The sequence below is a fragment of the Athene noctua genome, chromosome 29 (genome assembly GCF_965140245.1).
Source record: "Athene noctua chromosome 29, bAthNoc1.hap1.1, whole genome shotgun sequence".
NCBI classification, from domain to species: Eukaryota; Metazoa; Chordata; class Aves; order Strigiformes; family Strigidae; genus Athene; species Athene noctua.
In genome coordinates, this window is record NC_134065.1 from 3,729,892 (window position 1) to 3,746,779 (window position 16,888).

A 16,888-nucleotide genomic window follows, 5' to 3' on the forward strand; every position below is an offset into this window, starting at 1 on the left:
CCCAGTCCCGCAGTCCCTCGTTTTCCAGCTGCAGGGACACGCATCCGACGCAATCAGTGGGGGATTTATTTATTACGTTCCCTGGACATAAACAACCTCGCAGAGGAAATGCCTTTTCCGCCCTGGCTCCCGCTCTCGACCGCACACCAGGCACACTCTGTCCCTTTGCTCGGGCTGTTGTGAATCCCTTCGCGTCCCTCTCTTCCCCCCCACCTCCCTGCCTGGAATTTGCTGGAAGAAACCATATATGGTGAAAAAACCAGGAGAAAACAGCACCGAGGAGCTGCAGCCTCCAGCAGGCACCCACCAGCTCTCCCAGCAGCTCAGGGTGGCAGCCGGTCGCCTGGCAGAGGGGACAAAGGCCAGCCTGCCACGAGAGGAGCGTGGCTTCTCCAGGCAACGATGGGTGGCAGCTCCCGATAACCTAGACCAGGAAAAAAAACAAGCAAAAAAAAAAAAAAAAAAAAGGCTTTTATCTGAGTCAGGGTTTTATTACCAGCAGGATTCAGATGGATGGTGGGAATAAGGGCGGTTTCCAGCAGGGCACGGCGCGGCCGGCACGGCGCGCGCGGCGCCGGCAGCTGCTGTGGTGCCCAGTTTCTGCCTTACCCAATTCCTTCTCCGTGACCCAGGCAGCAGCCCTGGCTTTCCGTGAGTCACCCCAGGGCCTGGTTTCTTGCTCAGCCCAACCCTGCTGCTCTTGAACCCGGTTATCCCCGGCGGATAACGTTAGTCACACAGCTCTCCTCGCTGTCCCTCGCCCCCGGCCAGGCACGCCGGGACGGGACGAGGCTCTGGCCACTCTCCCCGTCCGCCCTCGGCAGCAGCTTTGCTCTCAGTGAAGGGTGGGGGGAGACTCCAACGATCCCCGTGGGATATGAGCCGAGAGGGGGGTGAACACCTTAAAATCAATCCTCAGTGGGAGCAAGGAAGCCCCCAAGAGCTGGTCTCTGCCTAGAAATCCAAGTGGCTTCTCTCCTGGTGCCCTTGTTTTTAGAAGGAAACGTGAGGGTTTGAAGCTTTCCTTTTTACAAGCTGAAATTCTGCAACATTTCCAAAGCCCTTGCTTAACCCAGGGTGCTGCTCGCGTGGGAAACCTTGTGAACCGAGTCTCAGCCCTGAGGAAATTACAGCTGTTCCTTCTTCTGCAGAAGGACCGGGGGAGGCATTTCCAGCCAGATAGGAGTCAGGAGAGCAGAGGGCAAAAGCTGATGGACGGATAAAGAGAAATTTGGAGAGGGTCGGGGCTGTGGAACGTGCCTTGGATCGCGTCTTTGGCAAGCTCTTTGGTTTAGGACTCCGTCGTCCTTTGACATTGCTGGAATGTGTTTTACTGTCCAAGAGCGAGCAGCCAGGGGCTGGATACATACATCTTCCTTGAAAAGATGGGCACCGAAGGAAACCGGAGAGAGACCGTAAACACGGCTCCCGAGGGAATGCCGGGTGCAGATCCAAGCTGGGGTCTTTGGGATCAGATATCCCGTAGCTGGCAAGGCTGGAAGGAGAGCTCGCCTCGTTTTGCCAAATTAGAACAAATCCGCAATTCTTCCTTAACCCAGCACCCTTTTTTCCTGGCGTGCGGCGGGAGACAATGGGGCGAGCTTGCCGGGACCAGAGGCGGCAGAAAAAAGGTGCAGCTCCTCCATTACGTGCCTAATTGTGAAATAATTCTCTCCCAGTAAGGGGATTTGTTCTGAAGTTTGGCAGGCGAACAGTTTATGCCCTACAGTTTATCTGGCCGGTTTATCAGTTTATACTAACAGGTGTGAATTAACTCTGGGGAAAGGAGAGGATGGCAGAGAAAGAAAAGCACGGTGCGTGCCAGGAACACACGGACAAACAAGCTCCAGAGGACAAGGGAGACAACTCCTAACAAAAACACATCCCTTTTCCTCATGCGGGGCGGGGAGGGCTTGGAAGGCCCCGTTTTCCACTCCTGCTTTGTTGGGTGGCTCCAGAAATATTGTTCTCCCATTTCCTCCACTCCCCGTTGTTTTCCTGAGCTGTAAAAGCATTAAACAGCTTTGAAAACCAAGGGCACGACAGCCCCCGCCTGCCAGGGAAGGAATGTCCGCTCAGCAAAAACGATCTAGGAGGGAAAACTCGAGGGTTTCTCCGAGTCCAAAGCCTCCTACGGAGAACACCGCAACTGTCCCAACTCCCCAGATCCCAGTTGGAAAACTGGGGCGAGGGGCCTGCCCCGGGCACTGTTTACGGGAAGGATGTGGCTGTTTGCTCTCTCTTAGACCACAGAGTTGTCGACAGAGAAAAATCTTTCATTTTCTAGGGCGAACGGCGAGAAACAGCTAGACATTGCGATCTTAAAAATAAACGTCTGCCTCAGATTTTATCACCAGCTACTTTCTGTCATGTCCCCGTCCGTCCCCCCCCCCCCCCCGCCGCTTTCCTTCAAGACTGGAAGGATCCAGAAGCGCGGGGGAGCGGGAGGGGTGGTGGCGCTTCCCTTTTAGCGGGATGACGGCACCTCGAGGGGTGTTTCTGGGCAGGACGCGAGGGAAGGGTCCCCGAAAGGCACCGGGCGGGGACGGATCCACGGGGTGGTCGTGGGGGGCCGTGGCGAGCGGCAGAGGTGGGTGAAATCCCCTCCACCACACCCCACAAGGATGGAGACGACGTCCCCAGGGTCAGGCTTTGGTCCCCTGCCCCAAATCCGTCCTTATTTGCCTCAAAGAACGCGGGGTGAAGGGGGGCGCCATGGGGGGGGGCTGTGGGGATGACCCCGGGCTGCTCTGCGCGGGGGGGGGGGGGGCTGAGGGAGGGGGAAAGAGCCCCCAGAAGGGTGAGGGGAGCAGCAGAGGCCCTGCCAAGCCGCTCCCAGTTCGCCCAGTCCAGCAGCCCCCAGCCCAGCACGTCCCAAACTGGGCCGGCACCCGCCCTGAGGGGCTTTCCCCTCCCTCACGGCCGGGCCATTACAGCCCGTTCCGCGCGCCGCCATTGGCCAGCGCGGCCGCCCGGCCACGCTCCCCATTGGCCCGCGTCGCCGTCACTCCGCCCCCCTCACCCACCCTCCTCTCCCTGGAACACCGGCTCGCCGCTCCCTTCACACGCTGTCCACGCTCCTCGCCTCGCGCGCTGATTGGCCAGCGGGGCTGTAAACAAGGCGGCGGCAGCCAATGGGGGCGCTGATCACGCGAGCAGCACGCCCGGCCACGCGCCCTCGGCGTGGAGCTGCTGGCATCAACAAGCGTGGGCGGGGGGTGGGCGGGGCGACGGAGCCCATAAAAGGGCCGCGGCCGGCGGGGGCCGCTCTCAAAGCGCTGAGGGCAGCGAGCGGCGCGGAGCGGCCCCGCCAGTCCCCTTCCCGCTCTCCCAAGCGGAGGGTGAAATCGCCTTTTTTTTTTTCTTTTTGCCTAAAATCAGCCTGTCCTAGGGTGTTTTTTTGTGTTTGGGTTTTTTTTTTTCCTCTTCTCGGGGGAAAAAAAACCAAACAACCAATCAACCAACCCTCCGCGGTTCTCGCCCTCGCTGGTGGCTCAGGAGCGTTTCCCCGCTCTCACCTCAGCCATGGTGATGTTCAAGAAAGTGAAGACCTTCGTGATGGCTTTCAGCGAGCCCGAGAAGGTTTATTGCAGCGGGGAGAAGGTGGCCGGGCGCGTGCTGGTGGAGGTGGCCGAGGTGACTCGCGTCAGCGCCGTCAAGGTGCTGGCCTGCGGGGTGGCCAAAGTCAACTGGGCCAAGGGCCCCCAGCAGTGCAGGCAGGAGATGGAGTATCTGCGCTTCGAGGACATCCTCACCCTGGAGGAGCAGCCCACGGGTGAGGGGCTGGGGCTGGGAGAAGGGGGGTGGTGGGAGGAAAGGGGTTGAAAACTGGCCGCGGACCGGCGGTTGGGGAGGCCGGAGAGGAGAGTCTCCTCGGGGTTGGGGTCGCGGTGTCTCGCCGGTGTCGGGGCTCAGCACCGAGCCCTGAGTGGGATGGGACAGTGCGTGAATTTGAGGAGAAAACGAAGGAAGTTCATCGAAAGCTCTTGACGGGGCGGAGGACAACAGGTCTTGGCTGAGTCAAGTTCAACGTTGGGAAACAGAAAGCTGGACAAGGTCCCTGCTGGAGCGCAGGGAAGCCCTTGGGTGTTGGCTGGCGGCGCAGGCAGGCGGGGTGCGTGCCCGCAGGCAGCGAGTGCTGCCCGTGGAGGCAGGAGGGGCCGGGGGGGTGCTCGGGGGGCAGCGAGGGGAGATTTCGCCTGAGACGGGGAGCGTTCGCTCCCTCCAGCAGCCTCCTTGTTTGGCCAACTGCGGGGAAGGAGAGCGATAGGGACTTGGCAGAGTGTCCCGAGAGATAACCGGGGTGACGTCAAGTCCTGGGGATAGAGATAGCACCGGGGGGGTGGGGAGGGAAGAAGTGGATCCTCGATATTCCCACCGAGTGGAAGTTGGGCGTGGTGAGGGGAGGGGGGACGGAGGCGCCCCAGGACGCCGCGTTCCGGATGAGGATGTTGAAAGAAGAAGTTGAGATGAAACAAGCGGCGTCTCCCTGCTCGGAGGCGGCTCGGGCTGCTCTTGGGGGACAGGTGTGGGCAGCTCTTAGCACAGAGCCCATGCGGCGCCGAGGAGGATGCTGGAGAACCAACCCGTGGCTGAAGTTTCCCTTCCCCTTTTCTCTTCCCAGATGGAGACGGCTCCGTCATCCTCAGACCCGGGAACAAATACGAGTACAAATTCGGATTCGAGCTTCCCCAGGGGTGAGTACGAGACAAACGCCGCCTCTGACAATTACACGAGGATTGCTCCGGGAAATCCTCCTGTTGCCAGACGTGTCTAACGAGCGTCTCTCTCCCCCCAGGCCGCTGGGTACCACCTTCAAGGGAAAGTACGGCTCTGTGGATTACTGGGTGAAGGCCTTCCTGGAGCGCCCGTCCTTTCCCACGCAGGAGATAAAGAAACGCTTCGAGGTTATGGATCCCGTGGACGTGAACACGCCGGAGCTGCTGGTCAGTGAAGCTTCACCGGGAGAGGTTGGGGTGTCGTGGGCGTTTCGGGGGAGAAAAAAAAAACCCCTGGGGAGGGTCAGGCCGACCTCTGTCGCTAAGGCTCCTCTAATAGGCTTTGCTGCTGAGCGCGGATTAAATACTTAGTCCTTAAGAAGTCCTAGTTCCTCGTCGATAACGCCGAGGCAGCTAAAGCGAGGCGCTCGCTGGGCTGCGGGACGCTGGGGCCTGGCAGGGAACCCGCAGCTTTTCCTGCAGAATAAGAGGGGAGGGAGGAGGAGCGGGATGGGGACGGCGGGCGGGTTTCCCCCGGCTAACAGCCTCCTTCCTCCGCAGTCCCCAGTCGCTGCCAAGAAGGAGAAGAAGGTGACTTGCATGTTCATTCCCGACGGGCGCGTGTCGGTCAGCGCCCAGATCGACAGGAAGGGCTTCTGCGAAGGTGAGGGCGGAGGGGGGCAGCGGGACCACCCGCCCCTGCGCGTCTCCGGCTGAAAAACCTCCGGAGGGGGGGACAAAAAAAACCCCAAAACACCCCAAACTAATCCCGGTGGTGCTTCCCTTGGCAGGTGACGAGATCTGCATCAACGCCGACTTCGAGAACACCTGCTCCCGCATCGTGGTGCCCAAAGCCGCCATCGTGGCCAAACACACGTACCTGGCCAACGGGCAGACCAAGGTCTTCGCCCAGAAACTCACCTGCGTCCGCGGCAACCACATCATCTCGGGCACCTCCGAGTCCTGGCGCGGCAAAACCATCCGCGTCAAGAAGCTCAAACCCTCCATCTTGGGCTGCAACATCCTGCGCGTGGAGTATTTCCTGCAGGTGAGCCCCTCGCCGCCTCGTTAACCCGCCTCGCTTCGTTAACGAGCCCTTGGTGGTTCCCTAACGCTCCCGCTCCTCGTCCCACCAGATCTACGTCAGCGTCCCCGGCTCCAAAAAAATCCTCCTGGAGCTGCCCCTGGTCATCGGCAGCCGCTCGGGCATCGGCAGCCGCAGCTCCAGCATGGCCAGTCAGACCAGTTCCGAGATGAGCTGGGTGGACTTGAACCTCCCGGACGCCCCAGAAGGTGAGTTGGGCCCCCCGCACCCACCCACCCCTCAAGAATTATTGAAGTTGGGGGGGGCGCGTGTGTTACGACGCGGGGAGCTGACGGGGCGCTCTCTCCCTCCGCAGCCCCCCGTGTTACCTGGACATCGTCCCCGAGGACCATCGCCTGGAGAGCCCCACCACCCCCCTCCTGGAGGAGTCGGACAGCTTCGACAGCCCCATCTTCATGTACGCCCCCGAGTTCAAGTTCATGCCGCCACCCACCTACACGGAGGTGAGTAGGGGGGGGGGCCCGTGCCAAAAAACGACGGGGTTTAGGCTTGGGATTAGTTAAACCTGGGATTAGTTAAACCTGGGATTAGTTAAACCTGGGATTAGTTAAACCTGGGATTAATTAAACCTGGGATTAGTTAAACCTGGGATTAGTTAAACCTGGGATTAGTTAAACCTGGGATTAGTTAAACCTGGGATTAATTAAACCTGGGTCTCCGCCGCAGGTGGATCCTTGCGTGGCCAACAACAACGTCCAGTGAGCGCCGCGGCGCGGGGGGGGGGCGGCAGCGCCTCCCCTCCTGATTTTCCTGGACTCTGGAATTCCGGCGGTGCCGGACGCCGGGCGGGGCGCGGCCGGAGCGCGCGGAGGGCTCAGCGCCGAGGAGGAGGAGGAGGAGGAGGAGGAGGAGGCGCCGCCGCCATCGTCGCTACCGAGATTCGGCCTTGGTTGGGCCCAGAGGCCCCGCGGGGAGCCCAGAGGCTGAAAAACTGGAGGGAGGGGTGGAAAAAAAACCCAAACAAACGCTGAAAAATGTCCCGTGTCCCCCCGCCCCAAAAAAAAAAAAAAAAAATCACCATTGAGAGGCCTTCAAACCGCGGTGCCACGGCCGAGGGGGGGTCGGGGCAGATCCCGGCTCCGAATCCAACCGGCTGCCTCTGGGCGGGCGCAAGGTCAAGGGTCACGAGGAACTTTTTGTACAGTTTTGTATTTTTTTTTTTTTTTTTTTTTTTTGGGGGGGGGGGGGGGGGGAAGGGGAAAAAAAAAAAAAAAATTATTTTGTACTATGGATGCACTGTGAGCCCCTGGGGGGCGACGACGTTTTTAATAAAGCTGGAAACGAGCAGCTGGTCCCGAAACCTCTTGACTTGACCTTGGGGGGGGGCCGGGGCGGGGGGGGGCCAAACCGCCTGTGAGGGCCCTTTGGGTGCGGCCGCTCATTAACGGGGCAGCTGCTAATTACATTCGCCCCCCCCCCACTGGGTGTTCTTGGGCTCTGCCCCGCAAAAAACGTTTTGGGGGAGGGTATCAGGGGGGCCCCACCCAGCCCTTTTTTTTTTTTTTTTTTTTGAGGGGGGGGAATGTAGGTGAAAGGTGACACGTGGGAGGAAAACAGCCTTGACCTTGGGGGGGGGGGGGGGGGGAGCTCTGCGCTGTCACCCCTCCCCGACTTGGCACCCCCGGGCCTCAGTTTCCCTTGGGGGGGGCTGGGCCCTGGCCACCCCCCAGGTGGGTGAGGGGTCAGTCCCGGGGGGGGGGAGAGCGCCCCCCCCAGGGGTATTTTGGAGCCTCTGTCCAGCCCGGGCTATATAAGGGGGGAGGGGGGGGAGTGTTATTTGTAGCGGAATTGGACCAAAAATAGTGATTTGCTAGGGAAAAAGAAAGGGGGGGGTGGTATCCCCCCCCCGCGCTGGCCCCGGCTCCTGGCACGAGGCGGGTGCTGGCCCCGGCCCAGCTGGGACAAAGGGCCTGGGGGGGGGACGCGGCACACAGGGCCCGTGCGGGCAGCCAGGCCCTGCCCGCGTCTGCTGCCTGCATCTGCTGCCCGCGCTCCTGCCCCTGCTCCTGCCCGCAATCCTGCCCCTGCTCCTGCCCGCAATCCTGCCCACGCTCCTGCCCGCACTCCTGCCCCTGCTCCTGCCCGCAATCCTGCCCCTGCCCGCGCTCCTGCCCGCACTCCTGCCCGCACTCCTGCCCCCGCTCCTGCCCGCAATCCTGCCCACGCTCCTGCCCGCAATCCTGCCCGCAATCCTGCCCACGCTCCTGCCCGCAATCCTGCCCGCGCTCCTGCCCGCAATCCTGCCCACGCTCCTGCCCGCAATCCTGCCCACGCTCCTGCCTGCACTCCTGCCCCTGCTCCTGCCCGCAATCCTGCCCCTGCTCCTGCCCGCAATCCTGCCCACACTCCTGCCCACACTCCTGCCCCTGCTCCTGCCCGCAATCCTGCCCCCGCTCCTGCCCGCACTCCTGCCCCCGCTCCTGCCCGCACTCCTGCCCCCGCTCCTGCCCGCAATCCTGCCCACGCTCCTGCCTGCACTCCTGCCCCTGCTCCTGCCCGCAATCCTGCCCGCAATCCTGCCCCCGCTCCTGCCCGCACTCCTGCCCGCACTCCTGCCCCCGCTCCTGCCCGCAATCCTGCCCCCGCTCCTGCCTGCACTCCTGCCCCCGCTCCTGCCCGCAATCCTGCCCACGCTCCTGCCTGCACTCCTGCCCCCGCTCCTGCCCGCAATCCTGCCCGCACTCCTGCCCCCGCTCCTGCCCCCGCTCCTGCCCGCACTCCTGCCCCTGCTCCTGCCCGCACTCCTGCCGTTCCTGCCCGCACGGCTCTCGCTCTCCCCCGGTGTCTCGGGCTCCTGCCGGGGCAGATCCGTCACCCTCAACCCCCCGCCGCCCCCCCAGCCCCTTCCGAGGGGGCTAAAACCACCCGGGGCTGGGGGGGGGGACCCCAAATCCCCCCTCATCCCCCCGGGGCCTGTCGGTGGGAAATCGCCACCTCCTGGAGTCCCGCGATGGGGACAAGTGTCGGCTTTTACCGAGCGGCCGCTTCTACTCGGGGATTTTTTAATTTTTATTTTTTTTTTTTTTTTAAATCACTCGGAGCCCGAAAACCGCCGCAAACAGGAACCGGCCGGGTGAGGGGGGGCACGGGGGGGGTGGCGGCGCTTCCCCATCACATGAGCTTCATGTGAGCGACCCCGCCCCGCCCCGGCCTTGAGCCGCCCTTGGCCTGGCCCCACACAACACCTTCCCCCCCCAAAACACACCTTTCCCCCCAAAAAAAACACTTTCTTCCCCCCCCAATAAAACACTTTTCCCTCATAAAAACATCTTTTCCCCACCAATAAAACTTCTTCCCCCAAAAAACCATATTTTTCCCCCAAAAAACATATTTTTCTCCCCAAAAAACCATGTTTTTCCCCAAAAAAACCCACATTTTTCCCCCCAAAAAAAATTTTCCCCAAAAAAACCATTTTTCCCCCCAAAAAAAAAAATTTTTCCAAAAAAAAAAAAATTTTTCCAAAAAAAACCCCCATTTTTTCCCCCAAAAAAACCATTTTTTCCCCCCAAAAAACCATTTTTCCCCCCAAAAAAACCATTTTTCCCCCCAAAAAAACCCATTTTTTCCCCCCAAAAAACCCCATTTTTTCCCAAAAAACCCCATTTTTTCCCAAAAAAAACCCATTTTTCCCCCAAAAAAACCCATTTTTTCCCAAAAAAACCCATTTTTTCCCAAAAAAAACCCATTTTTTCCCAAAAAACACCCATTTTTCCCCCAAAAAAACCCCCATTTTTCCCCCCAAAAAACCCCATTTTTCCCCCCAAAAAACCCCATTTTTCCCCCCAAAAAAACCCCATTTTTCCCCCAAAAAAACCCCCATTTTTCCCCCCCAAAAAAACCCCATTTTTCCCCCCAAAAAAAACATTTTCCCCCAAAAAAAACATTTTCCCCCAAAAAAAACCATTTTCCCCCCCCAAAAAAAAACATTTTCCCCCCCCAAAAAAAAACATTTTCCCCCCCAAAAAACAATTTTTCCCCCAAAAAACAATTTTTCCCCCAAAAAACATTTTTCCCCTCCAAAAAAACCATTTTTCCTCCCAAAAAAAATTTTCCCCAAAAAAAACCTTTTTCCCCCATTAAAACACTTTTCCCCCCACAATAAAACACATTTTTCCCAAAAAAAACCCACCTTTGCCCCCCAATAAAAGATTTTCCCCAAAAAACCCCTTTTCCTCACCAAAAATCTTTTTCCCTCAAAAAAAACCCCACTTTCCCCCCCACAGTAAAACACGTTTTTCCCCAAAAAACCACCTTTTCCCCCAATAAAACTTTTTTCCCAAAACCACTTTTTCTCCCCAAAAAAACCCTTTTCCCCACCAAATCATTTTTCAAAAAAAAAAACCACACTTCCCCCCCACAATAAAACACCTTTTCTCCTAAAAAAAAAAAATCACCTTTCCCCCAATAAACCTTTTTTCCCAAAAAACACCTTTTCCCCCCAAAAAAAACACTTTTTCCCCAAAAAATTTTCCCCCAAAAAAACCCCTTTTCCCCACCAAATAAAACACTTCCCCCCCCAAAATAAAACCGCTTTCCCCCCACAATAAAACTCCTTTTTCCTCAAAAACCCCACCTTTCCCCCCAACACTTTTTTTCCCAAAAACCCACTTTTCCCCCCAATAACACTTTTCCCCAAAAAAACCTTTCCCCCCCAATAAAACTTTTCCTCCCAAAAACCCCTTTTCCTCCCAAAATAAATCTTTCCCCCCCCCAAAAAAAATCAACTTTCCCCCCCCATAAAACCCCTTTTTCCCCCCAAAACCCCACATTCCCCCCACTAAAACTTTTTCCCCAAAAACCCACTTTTCTCCCCCAAAACCACCTTCCACCAACAAAACACTTTTCCCCCCAAAACCCTCTGCCCCCCCCCCCCCCCCCCCCCAAACCCAGAGCTGCCCCCACAGCCCCGGCACACCGTGGGGGGGGGACACACGGTGCTGCTGCATCCCCTGACTCCGGGAGCTGGAGATTTGTGTGTGTCCCCCCCCCAAAAAAAAAAAAAAAATTAATCCTGCCCCGATGGGGGTGAAAAGGGGGGGGGGGAACCCCAAACAGCAGCTCCCTGACCCCCCCCCCAGCAGAAACAAACCTCGTTACATTAATGAACCCACACGGGGGGGGGGGCAGTAAAAATCCCGGGGGGGGGGGGGGGGGGTGAGGCCACAGGACAAAACAAACTGGAAATACACAAATCAACTTTAATCCACCCAAAATTCGTTTAAGAAAAAAAAATAAAAATCCCAAAAGTTAAAAAAATGCTGAAAAAAAACGGGGGGGGGGGGGGGTGCAAGAATGGGGGGGGGGAGGGAGCTGCCCCCCCCCCCCCCCCAAACTGCCACTGGAAGGGACAGTCCTACCCACTGCTGGCTTGGGGATAAAAATGGGGGGTCCTTACCCCCCCCCAAAAAAAAAAAATAAAAGTTTGGGAGCCCCGCGGGCCCCCCCCAGATTGGGGGGTGCCCCCATGTGTCCCCCCCCCATCCCTGGAGCACGAGCGCCCCCTGCAGGCTGGAGGGGGGGGGACAAGGGACACCAGTGTCTGTAGGGGGTTGGGGGGGGCCCCTCGTGTGCTGGGGTTGGGGGGGGGGACACACAGGGCCCCCCGTGTCCCCCCGGGGGGGGTTGTGGGGATGGGGGGGGGGCACAGGGGCCCCCCCGGGGGGGTCAGTAAACGGCCTCGTCCATGTTGTCGTCGCTGTCGGCGCCGAAGTCCTCCCCGTTGTCGAAGTAGGACATGATGTAGTCGGTCTCCTGGGGGGGGGGACACACACAGAGGTGACACGGGGGGGGTCAGGGGTGTCCTCACCCCCCCTGTGCCCCCCCCCAGCCCTCACAGCTCACCTCCTCGTGCTCCTCCTCGTCGTACTCCTCTTCCTCCTCTTCCTTCCCTTCTTCTTCCTCCTCCTTCTCCTCCTCCTCCTCCGACGTCACCTCCTCCTCCTTCTTCTCCAGGCTCTAAGGGGGGGGGGCGAGGGGGCCGGGGAGCCCCCGCAGCGTTAAACCCGGGGGGGGGACACACCCCAAAATCTGAGGACACCCCCCACAGCACCCGCACCCCCCCCCTCAAGGGGGGGACGAGCCTTCGGCCTCGTTACCTCCAGCTTCTTAATGGCCTCGTCCTTGTCGAGGGCGACCCGCTGCTTGCACTTGGGGATGAGGATGGTGGTCCCTGGGGGGGGGCAGAGGGCAGCGTTACCCCCCCGGGGGGGCAGAATCCGGCCCCACAGAGGGGATGGGGCCGGAGGGGGGGGGGGACAAGGGGGGGGGACACACACACTCACGGCCTTTCCGCAGCCTCCGCACCCGGATCTTCAGCTCCCGCGGCAGCCGCCTCCAGTCTGCGGGGCAGAGAGAAGGGTTTGGGTCAGGGGCCCCCCCCGAGACCCCCCCCAGGTCCCCAGACCCCCCCCCCGACCCCCAGACACCCCCCCCCCGACCCCCAGACCCCCCCCCAGGTCCCCTCACACCCCCCCCCCCAGACCTGGGTTCCAGTCGATGGCGCTGTCAACCGGGCTGGAGACCTGGTACTTGTCTGAGTAGCGCTCGATATCTGGGGGTGGGGGCGATGAGGGGGGGTCAGTGGGGTGTGGGGGGGTCAGTGGGGTGTGGGGGGGGTCAGTGGGGTGTGTGTGGGGGGTCACTGCGGGGGGGGGGGACACACTCGTGGGACACGCAAGGCAGTGGCCACAATGGGGCTGGTGCTGTGGGACTGGGGACACACACACACACACGCACCAGTTCGGGGGGGTCACAACAGTGATGGCGGGGGGGGGGGGGGGTCACGAAAGTGTGTGGGGTGTCACAAAACCGGGGGGGGGTCACAGCGGTGGGGGGGGGGGTCCCGAAAATAGGGCTGGGGGTGATTGGGGGGGGGGTGTGCTAATAACACTGTGCGTGTCCCCCCCCCCCGCCGCTCAATCGGGGGGCGCAGGCGGATCGGGGTTGGGGTGGGAGGGAGGGGGGGGGTCTGGGGGGGTCGGGGTGTGCCCCCCCCCGCCCCGTCCCCCGGTACCTCTGCGGGGCGCCCCGGGTTTGACGAAGTAGGGGAGCCCCTTCATGGCGCCGCGCAGCTCCTGCTTCAGCGCCAGCATGTACTCGCCCTCCTCCCCCCCCGGCAGCGGGGCCGCGCGGTGCTCCAGGGGCTGCGGGGGGGACACACACACACACACACACACACGGAGCTGGGGACCCCCCCCAAATCGGGGAGACCCCCCCCAAATCGGGGACACCCCCCCCAAGGACTTACCGGGAAGAGCGGGGAGGGCTGGAGGGTGGGGGGGGGCAGCGCGTCCCCCTTCGCGATCCCAACCGCCTCCACGTTAAACGTCATCTGCCCGCGGCCGCGGCCCCGGGCCCGGCCCGCCATGGCCGGGGGGGGGCCGGGGGGGGCCGGGGGGGCGCTGGGGATAAAGTGGGGGGGACGCCCAGAGCAGCCCCCCCCCCGCCCGGGGCCTGCTCCTCGCACTGCGCATGCGCGGCCGCTTCACGTAGAGGTGACGTGAGGGGCGTGGCCGTGCGCGGCAGCGCGGGCGCTGATTTGCGGGTGGCAGTGTCAGTCCGGAGGGAAGGGGCGGGGCGCAGGGAAGGAGGGAAGGGATGAATGAAGGAGGGAAGGGATGAATGAACGGGGGGGGGGGCGCGGGGCGCGGGAGAGGAGGGGCAAGGGGGGGGCACAGGCGCCTCAGCCCCCCCCCTCCGCCCTCCCCCGCCTCCCCGGGGCGTCTCAGCCCCCCCCCAGCCCCGCTCCACCCGTGCCCCCCCCCCAGCCCCACGGCCCCCCCGCCCCGCGCTGTGACCCCCCCCCCCCCCCCCGACGCTGCCCCCGGGGCCCCCCCGCGGTCTCCAATACCCCGTGCCCCCCCCCCGCCCCATCCCCACCGCGCTGGGCCCCCCAGTCCCGCTGCCCCACGGACACCCCCCCCCATCCCCGTTACCCCGTAACCCTCATCCCCGCGGCCCTGGGACCCCCCCTGCCGTGTCCCCCCCGCTCCGCCGCGCTGTGCCCCCCCCCCCCCGTGCCCCCCCCCCCGCGCAGGCAGCTCGGCGCAGCGGGTTCGTCGCTGCCTGCGCCGCCGGGTGATTCATCCGGCTCCAGCGCTCCCCGCGCCAGCGGCTGCCAAAAATAGCGATGGGGGGGGCGGAAAAAAACCCCGAATAACCTCCCCCGCCCCCCCCCCCCCCCCGCACTCCCCCCTCCCGCCACGCCGGCGGCGGGCCGGGGGATGGCGGCCACCGGCCGATGTCCCCGATATCGCCATCCCCGGGACACCCGGGACCGGGACGCGCCGCCGAGGGACACCCCGCTCCGGTTGCCATGGTAACAGAAAAAAGGGATGGGGGAGAAAGGGGTTGGGGGGGGTCCCCTCTTTGGGGTGGGGGGAACGGTGCAGCCCCGAGTGCCGGGCACAGGCTCGGTGGTGGCAACGGGGAAGGGGGGGGGGGGGGCGGTTCACCGGGGGGGTGATGAATTTGGGGGGGGGGGGGGGAGGTGGTTTCTCCCCCATTTTCTCGGCTGGTCGGAGGAGCGGGATGAGCTGCCGTCACCATGGGAACCGCGCAGGCAGGGATGCGGGGGGGGGTGCAGGAAGGGAGGGGGGGGGACGGGCAGGGGATGCGGGGCAGGGGGTGAGGGGTACAAGGAGGGGGTGCGGGAGGGGGAGACAGGCAGGGGGGGCGACTGCGGGGGGGGGGTCACAGGCAGCGGGGGGGGGGGTGGAAGGGGGATGCAGGCAGGCGGGGGGGGGCGGCTCAGGACACTGCGGGTGGCGGCGGCACCGGCAGGACCCGTCCCCTGGGTGGGAAACTGAGGCAGGGAGCTTTTGGGGGGGGGGGGGGGGGGGGCTTCAACGTGCACCCCCGTGTCCCGTTGCAGTGAGCGGGAGCCTCTCCCGGAGCAGCCGCCGTCGCCGCTGGCGTGAGCGCCGCGATGCCCAGCCCCGTCCGGCGCCCCCCCGGGACCGCCGGGCCCCCCCCGGGTTTAACCACGTTACCGGCGGACGGGTCGGCGCTGCTGCGGGCCGTGGCGCAGGGCAAGTTCCGCCTGACGCGGCTCTTGCTGGAGGGGGGGGCCTACATCAACGAGGGCAACGCCGCCGGGCAAACGCCGCTGATGGCCGCGTGCCGAGCCGGCTACGCCGACCCGCCCGAACAACCCCGCATGGTCCGGTACCTTCTGGAAAACGGCGCCGACCCCAACATCCCCGACAAAACGGGCAAGACGGCGCTGATGCACGCCTGCGCCGAGCGCGCCGGCCCGGCGGTGGCGGCCGTTTTGTTGGCTCACGGCGCCGATCCCAGCGCCCGCGATTACGCCGGAGCGTCCGCTTTGGTTTACGCCATTAACCGGGGCGACCGGGAGACGCTGCAGGTGCTGCTGGACGCCTGCAAGGCCCGGGGGAAGGAGGTGATCATCATCACCACCGACACCTCGCCCTCGGGGACCAAAACCACGCGGCAATACCTCAACTCGCCCCCGTCGCCGGGCCTGGAGGAAAAACGCTCGCCGGCGCTTTGCATGTCGCCCTCCGACATCGAGGTGCGGACGGCGGCGTCGCCGGCCGGCAGCGAGAAGGAAGAGGAGAGGGACGTCTTCTGCTTCCCGCCGCCGCCGCCGCCGGCACCGGCCAGCGCCGCGCCGGAGCCGCCGCGTGCCCGGGGGCGGCCGCTGAAGCGCCTCAACTCCGAGCCCTGGGGGTTGGTGGCCCCGGGCTCGGAGGGGCCGCGGGGTCCCCCCGAGCGTTTGGTGACGGGGATGGAGGGGCTGAGCCTGGGCGGGCGCCCGCGGCGGCACAGCGTGGAGGGGCGGGAGGCGGCGGGGCTGCCGGGGGCCGCCTGGGCCGAACGGGTGCCCCCCGCTTGCCCCTTGGCCCGTCGGAACACGGCCCCCGAGACGGCGCGGGTCAAACCGCCCCGCTGGGAACCCCCCGAGGTGGAGGTCATGGCGCTGCCGCCCGCCGAGTCCCCCCCCGGCACCCGCCGGCGCCCGCCCGGTTTGTTGGAGCGTCGCGGCTCCGGCACCCTCTTGCTGGAGCCCTTGGCCACGGGGCGGGCCGGCTTCTTGCCCCCCCTGCACCCTGGCCCGCACCCCCCCGGCCCCCGCGGCCCCCCGGGCCCCGGCTCGCCCAAGGGTCGCCGCAAGCTGCTGCGTCGCCACTCGATGCAGACGGAGGAGATGCGGCAGTTGGCCAATTTCCAGAGCAGCGTGGCCCCGGAGCCGGGCAGTTAGGGACCCCCCTGCGTCCCGTGTGTCCCCCACCGGAGTGGCACCCGGATGCCCGAGACCCTCTCCCGGCATCCTCGGGGACCCCCCCCCGTGAAGGGATCACCCCCAGCCCCGCCCGGCTGCTCTGGTGCCAGCGTGAGGCCTCTTTGTGCAGGCGGTGGCAACGTTCACTCTGAACCCTACTGATGACTGCAGGCACACAACAATTCTTCCATTGCCACCACCGGCAGAAACTTTGCACGATACCCAAATTCCTTCAGGAGCCGGCGTGTCCCTTCTCTCCGAGCTCCCCTGCATCTTCCTCTTGCTCCCTCCTCATCCTCCCAGCAGCGCTTTTCCCCACGGACCTCAGCAGCAGCCGCCGACTGCCCGACCTGCCCCACATTTGGGGGTCCCCACGTCCCCGCCGGCGCCAGGCGCTGTGCGGGGCTGGGTGCTGTGAGCAATAACAGCTGCCGGACCCCCGTGCCCCCCCGCCCCCAACATTCCCTCCCCGGGGGGGGTGGGGGGGTGTGTCTCCCCCTGGTTTTGGGGCTCGGGCTCCCAGCGAGGGGGTGCCAGGGTGGGAGCGGGTGTGGGGGGGTCACACGCTGTCGGTGTCACGGTGAATAAAGGCCCCAGCTCAGCTCAGCCCGTCTCCGAGGACTGGGGGGGGGGGGGGGGGGGCCGGGTAGGGCGGGGGGGCAGCACATCTGGGCACGGGGACCCCGAGGGGGTTTTCTGGCGGGGGGGGAGAAAGAAGCTGCAGATGTTGGGGGGGGGGGGGGGTCCCGAGCTGCGGGGTGGCCGTGGGACAGGGTACCCCAACCCCCACGGGGCCCCGGGCTGTCCCCCCCATGGTGG

General features: G+C 63.3%; 3 protein-coding genes across 7 annotated transcripts; 2 read left to right on the plus strand and 1 right to left on the minus strand.

Annotated features, from left to right (window-relative positions):
* Nucleotides 1-3,265: 3,265 nt before the first annotated feature.
* Nucleotides 3,266-6,981, plus strand: TXNIP (thioredoxin interacting protein). Of its 3 annotated transcripts, XM_074929232.1 has the most exons (9): nucleotides 3,266-3,775; nucleotides 4,048-4,056; nucleotides 4,631-4,697; nucleotides 4,799-4,946; nucleotides 5,280-5,382; nucleotides 5,510-5,766; nucleotides 5,855-6,015; nucleotides 6,119-6,266; nucleotides 6,490-6,671. In XM_074929232.1, exons 1-9 carry the CDS (start codon nucleotides 3,526-3,528, stop codon nucleotides 6,523-6,525), a joined length of 1,179 nt encoding a protein of 392 aa, XP_074785333.1. In that variant the 5' UTR covers nucleotides 3,266-3,525; the 3' UTR covers nucleotides 6,526-6,671. The 3 variants fall into 3 exon arrangements, with proteins under 3 accessions (XP_074785333.1, XP_074785331.1, XP_074785332.1); XM_074929231.1 differs by lacking the exon at nucleotides 4,048-4,056 and having other exon boundaries at nucleotides 3,267-3,775; nucleotides 4,625-4,697; nucleotides 6,490-6,670; XM_074929230.1 differs by lacking the exon at nucleotides 4,048-4,056 and having other exon boundaries at nucleotides 4,625-4,697; nucleotides 5,855-6,266; nucleotides 6,490-6,981.
* A 4,161-nt stretch (nucleotides 6,982-11,142) lies between these two features.
* On the minus strand, nucleotides 11,143-13,283 carry POLR3GL (RNA polymerase III subunit GL). Of its 3 annotated transcripts, none has more exons than XM_074929078.1 (7): nucleotides 13,070-13,283; nucleotides 12,836-12,965; nucleotides 12,305-12,373; nucleotides 12,105-12,161; nucleotides 11,919-11,992; nucleotides 11,665-11,778; nucleotides 11,143-11,574 (listed from the first exon to the last, which is right to left on the minus strand). In XM_074929078.1, the coding sequence occupies exons 1-7, from the start codon at nucleotides 13,187-13,189 to the stop codon at nucleotides 11,488-11,490; spliced, it is 651 nt and encodes a 216-aa protein (XP_074785179.1). In that variant the 5' UTR covers nucleotides 13,190-13,283; the 3' UTR covers nucleotides 11,143-11,487. The 3 variants fall into 3 exon arrangements, with proteins under 3 accessions (XP_074785179.1, XP_074785178.1, XP_074785180.1); XM_074929077.1 differs by having other exon boundaries at nucleotides 12,099-12,161; XM_074929079.1 differs by lacking the exon at nucleotides 12,305-12,373.
* A 580-nt stretch (nucleotides 13,284-13,863) lies between these two features.
* ANKRD34A (ankyrin repeat domain 34A) lies at nucleotides 13,864-16,622 on the plus strand. The gene is made up of 2 exons (XM_074929106.1): nucleotides 13,864-14,140; nucleotides 14,696-16,622. The coding sequence occupies exon 2, from the start codon at nucleotides 14,750-14,752 to the stop codon at nucleotides 16,046-16,048; it is 1,299 nt and encodes a 432-aa protein (XP_074785207.1). The 5' UTR covers nucleotides 13,864-14,140; nucleotides 14,696-14,749; the 3' UTR covers nucleotides 16,049-16,622.
* Nucleotides 16,623-16,888: the final 266 nt, after the last annotated feature.

Bases quoted from the DNA above. Each gene is read 5' to 3' on its own strand.
- TXNIP (XM_074929230.1), top strand. From the start codon at position 3,526: ATGGTGATGTTCAAGAAAGTGAAGACCTTCGTGATGGCTTTCAGCGAG. The intron at 5,383-5,509 runs GTGAGGGCGGAG...TTCCCTTGGCAG, and splicing joins CAGGAAGGGCTTCTGCGAAG to GTGACGAGATCTGCATCAAC. The intron at 6,267-6,489 runs GTGAGTAGGGGG...TCTCCGCCGCAG, and splicing joins CGCCACCCACCTACACGGAG to GTGGATCCTTGCGTGGCCAA.
- POLR3GL (XM_074929077.1), bottom strand. From the start codon at position 13,189: ATGGCGGGCCGGGCCCGGGGCCGCGGCCGCGGGCAGATGACGTTTAAC. The intron at 12,374-12,835 runs GTACCGGGGGAC...CCCCACCCCCAG, and splicing joins ACCCGGGGCGCCCCGCAGAG to ATATCGAGCGCTACTCAGAC. The intron at 12,162-12,304 runs GTCTGGGGGGGG...TCTGCCCCGCAG, and splicing joins CGCCATCGACTGGAACCCAG to ACTGGAGGCGGCTGCCGCGG.
- ANKRD34A (XM_074929106.1), top strand. From the start codon at position 14,750: ATGCCCAGCCCCGTCCGGCGCCCCCCCGGGACCGCCGGGCCCCCCCCG.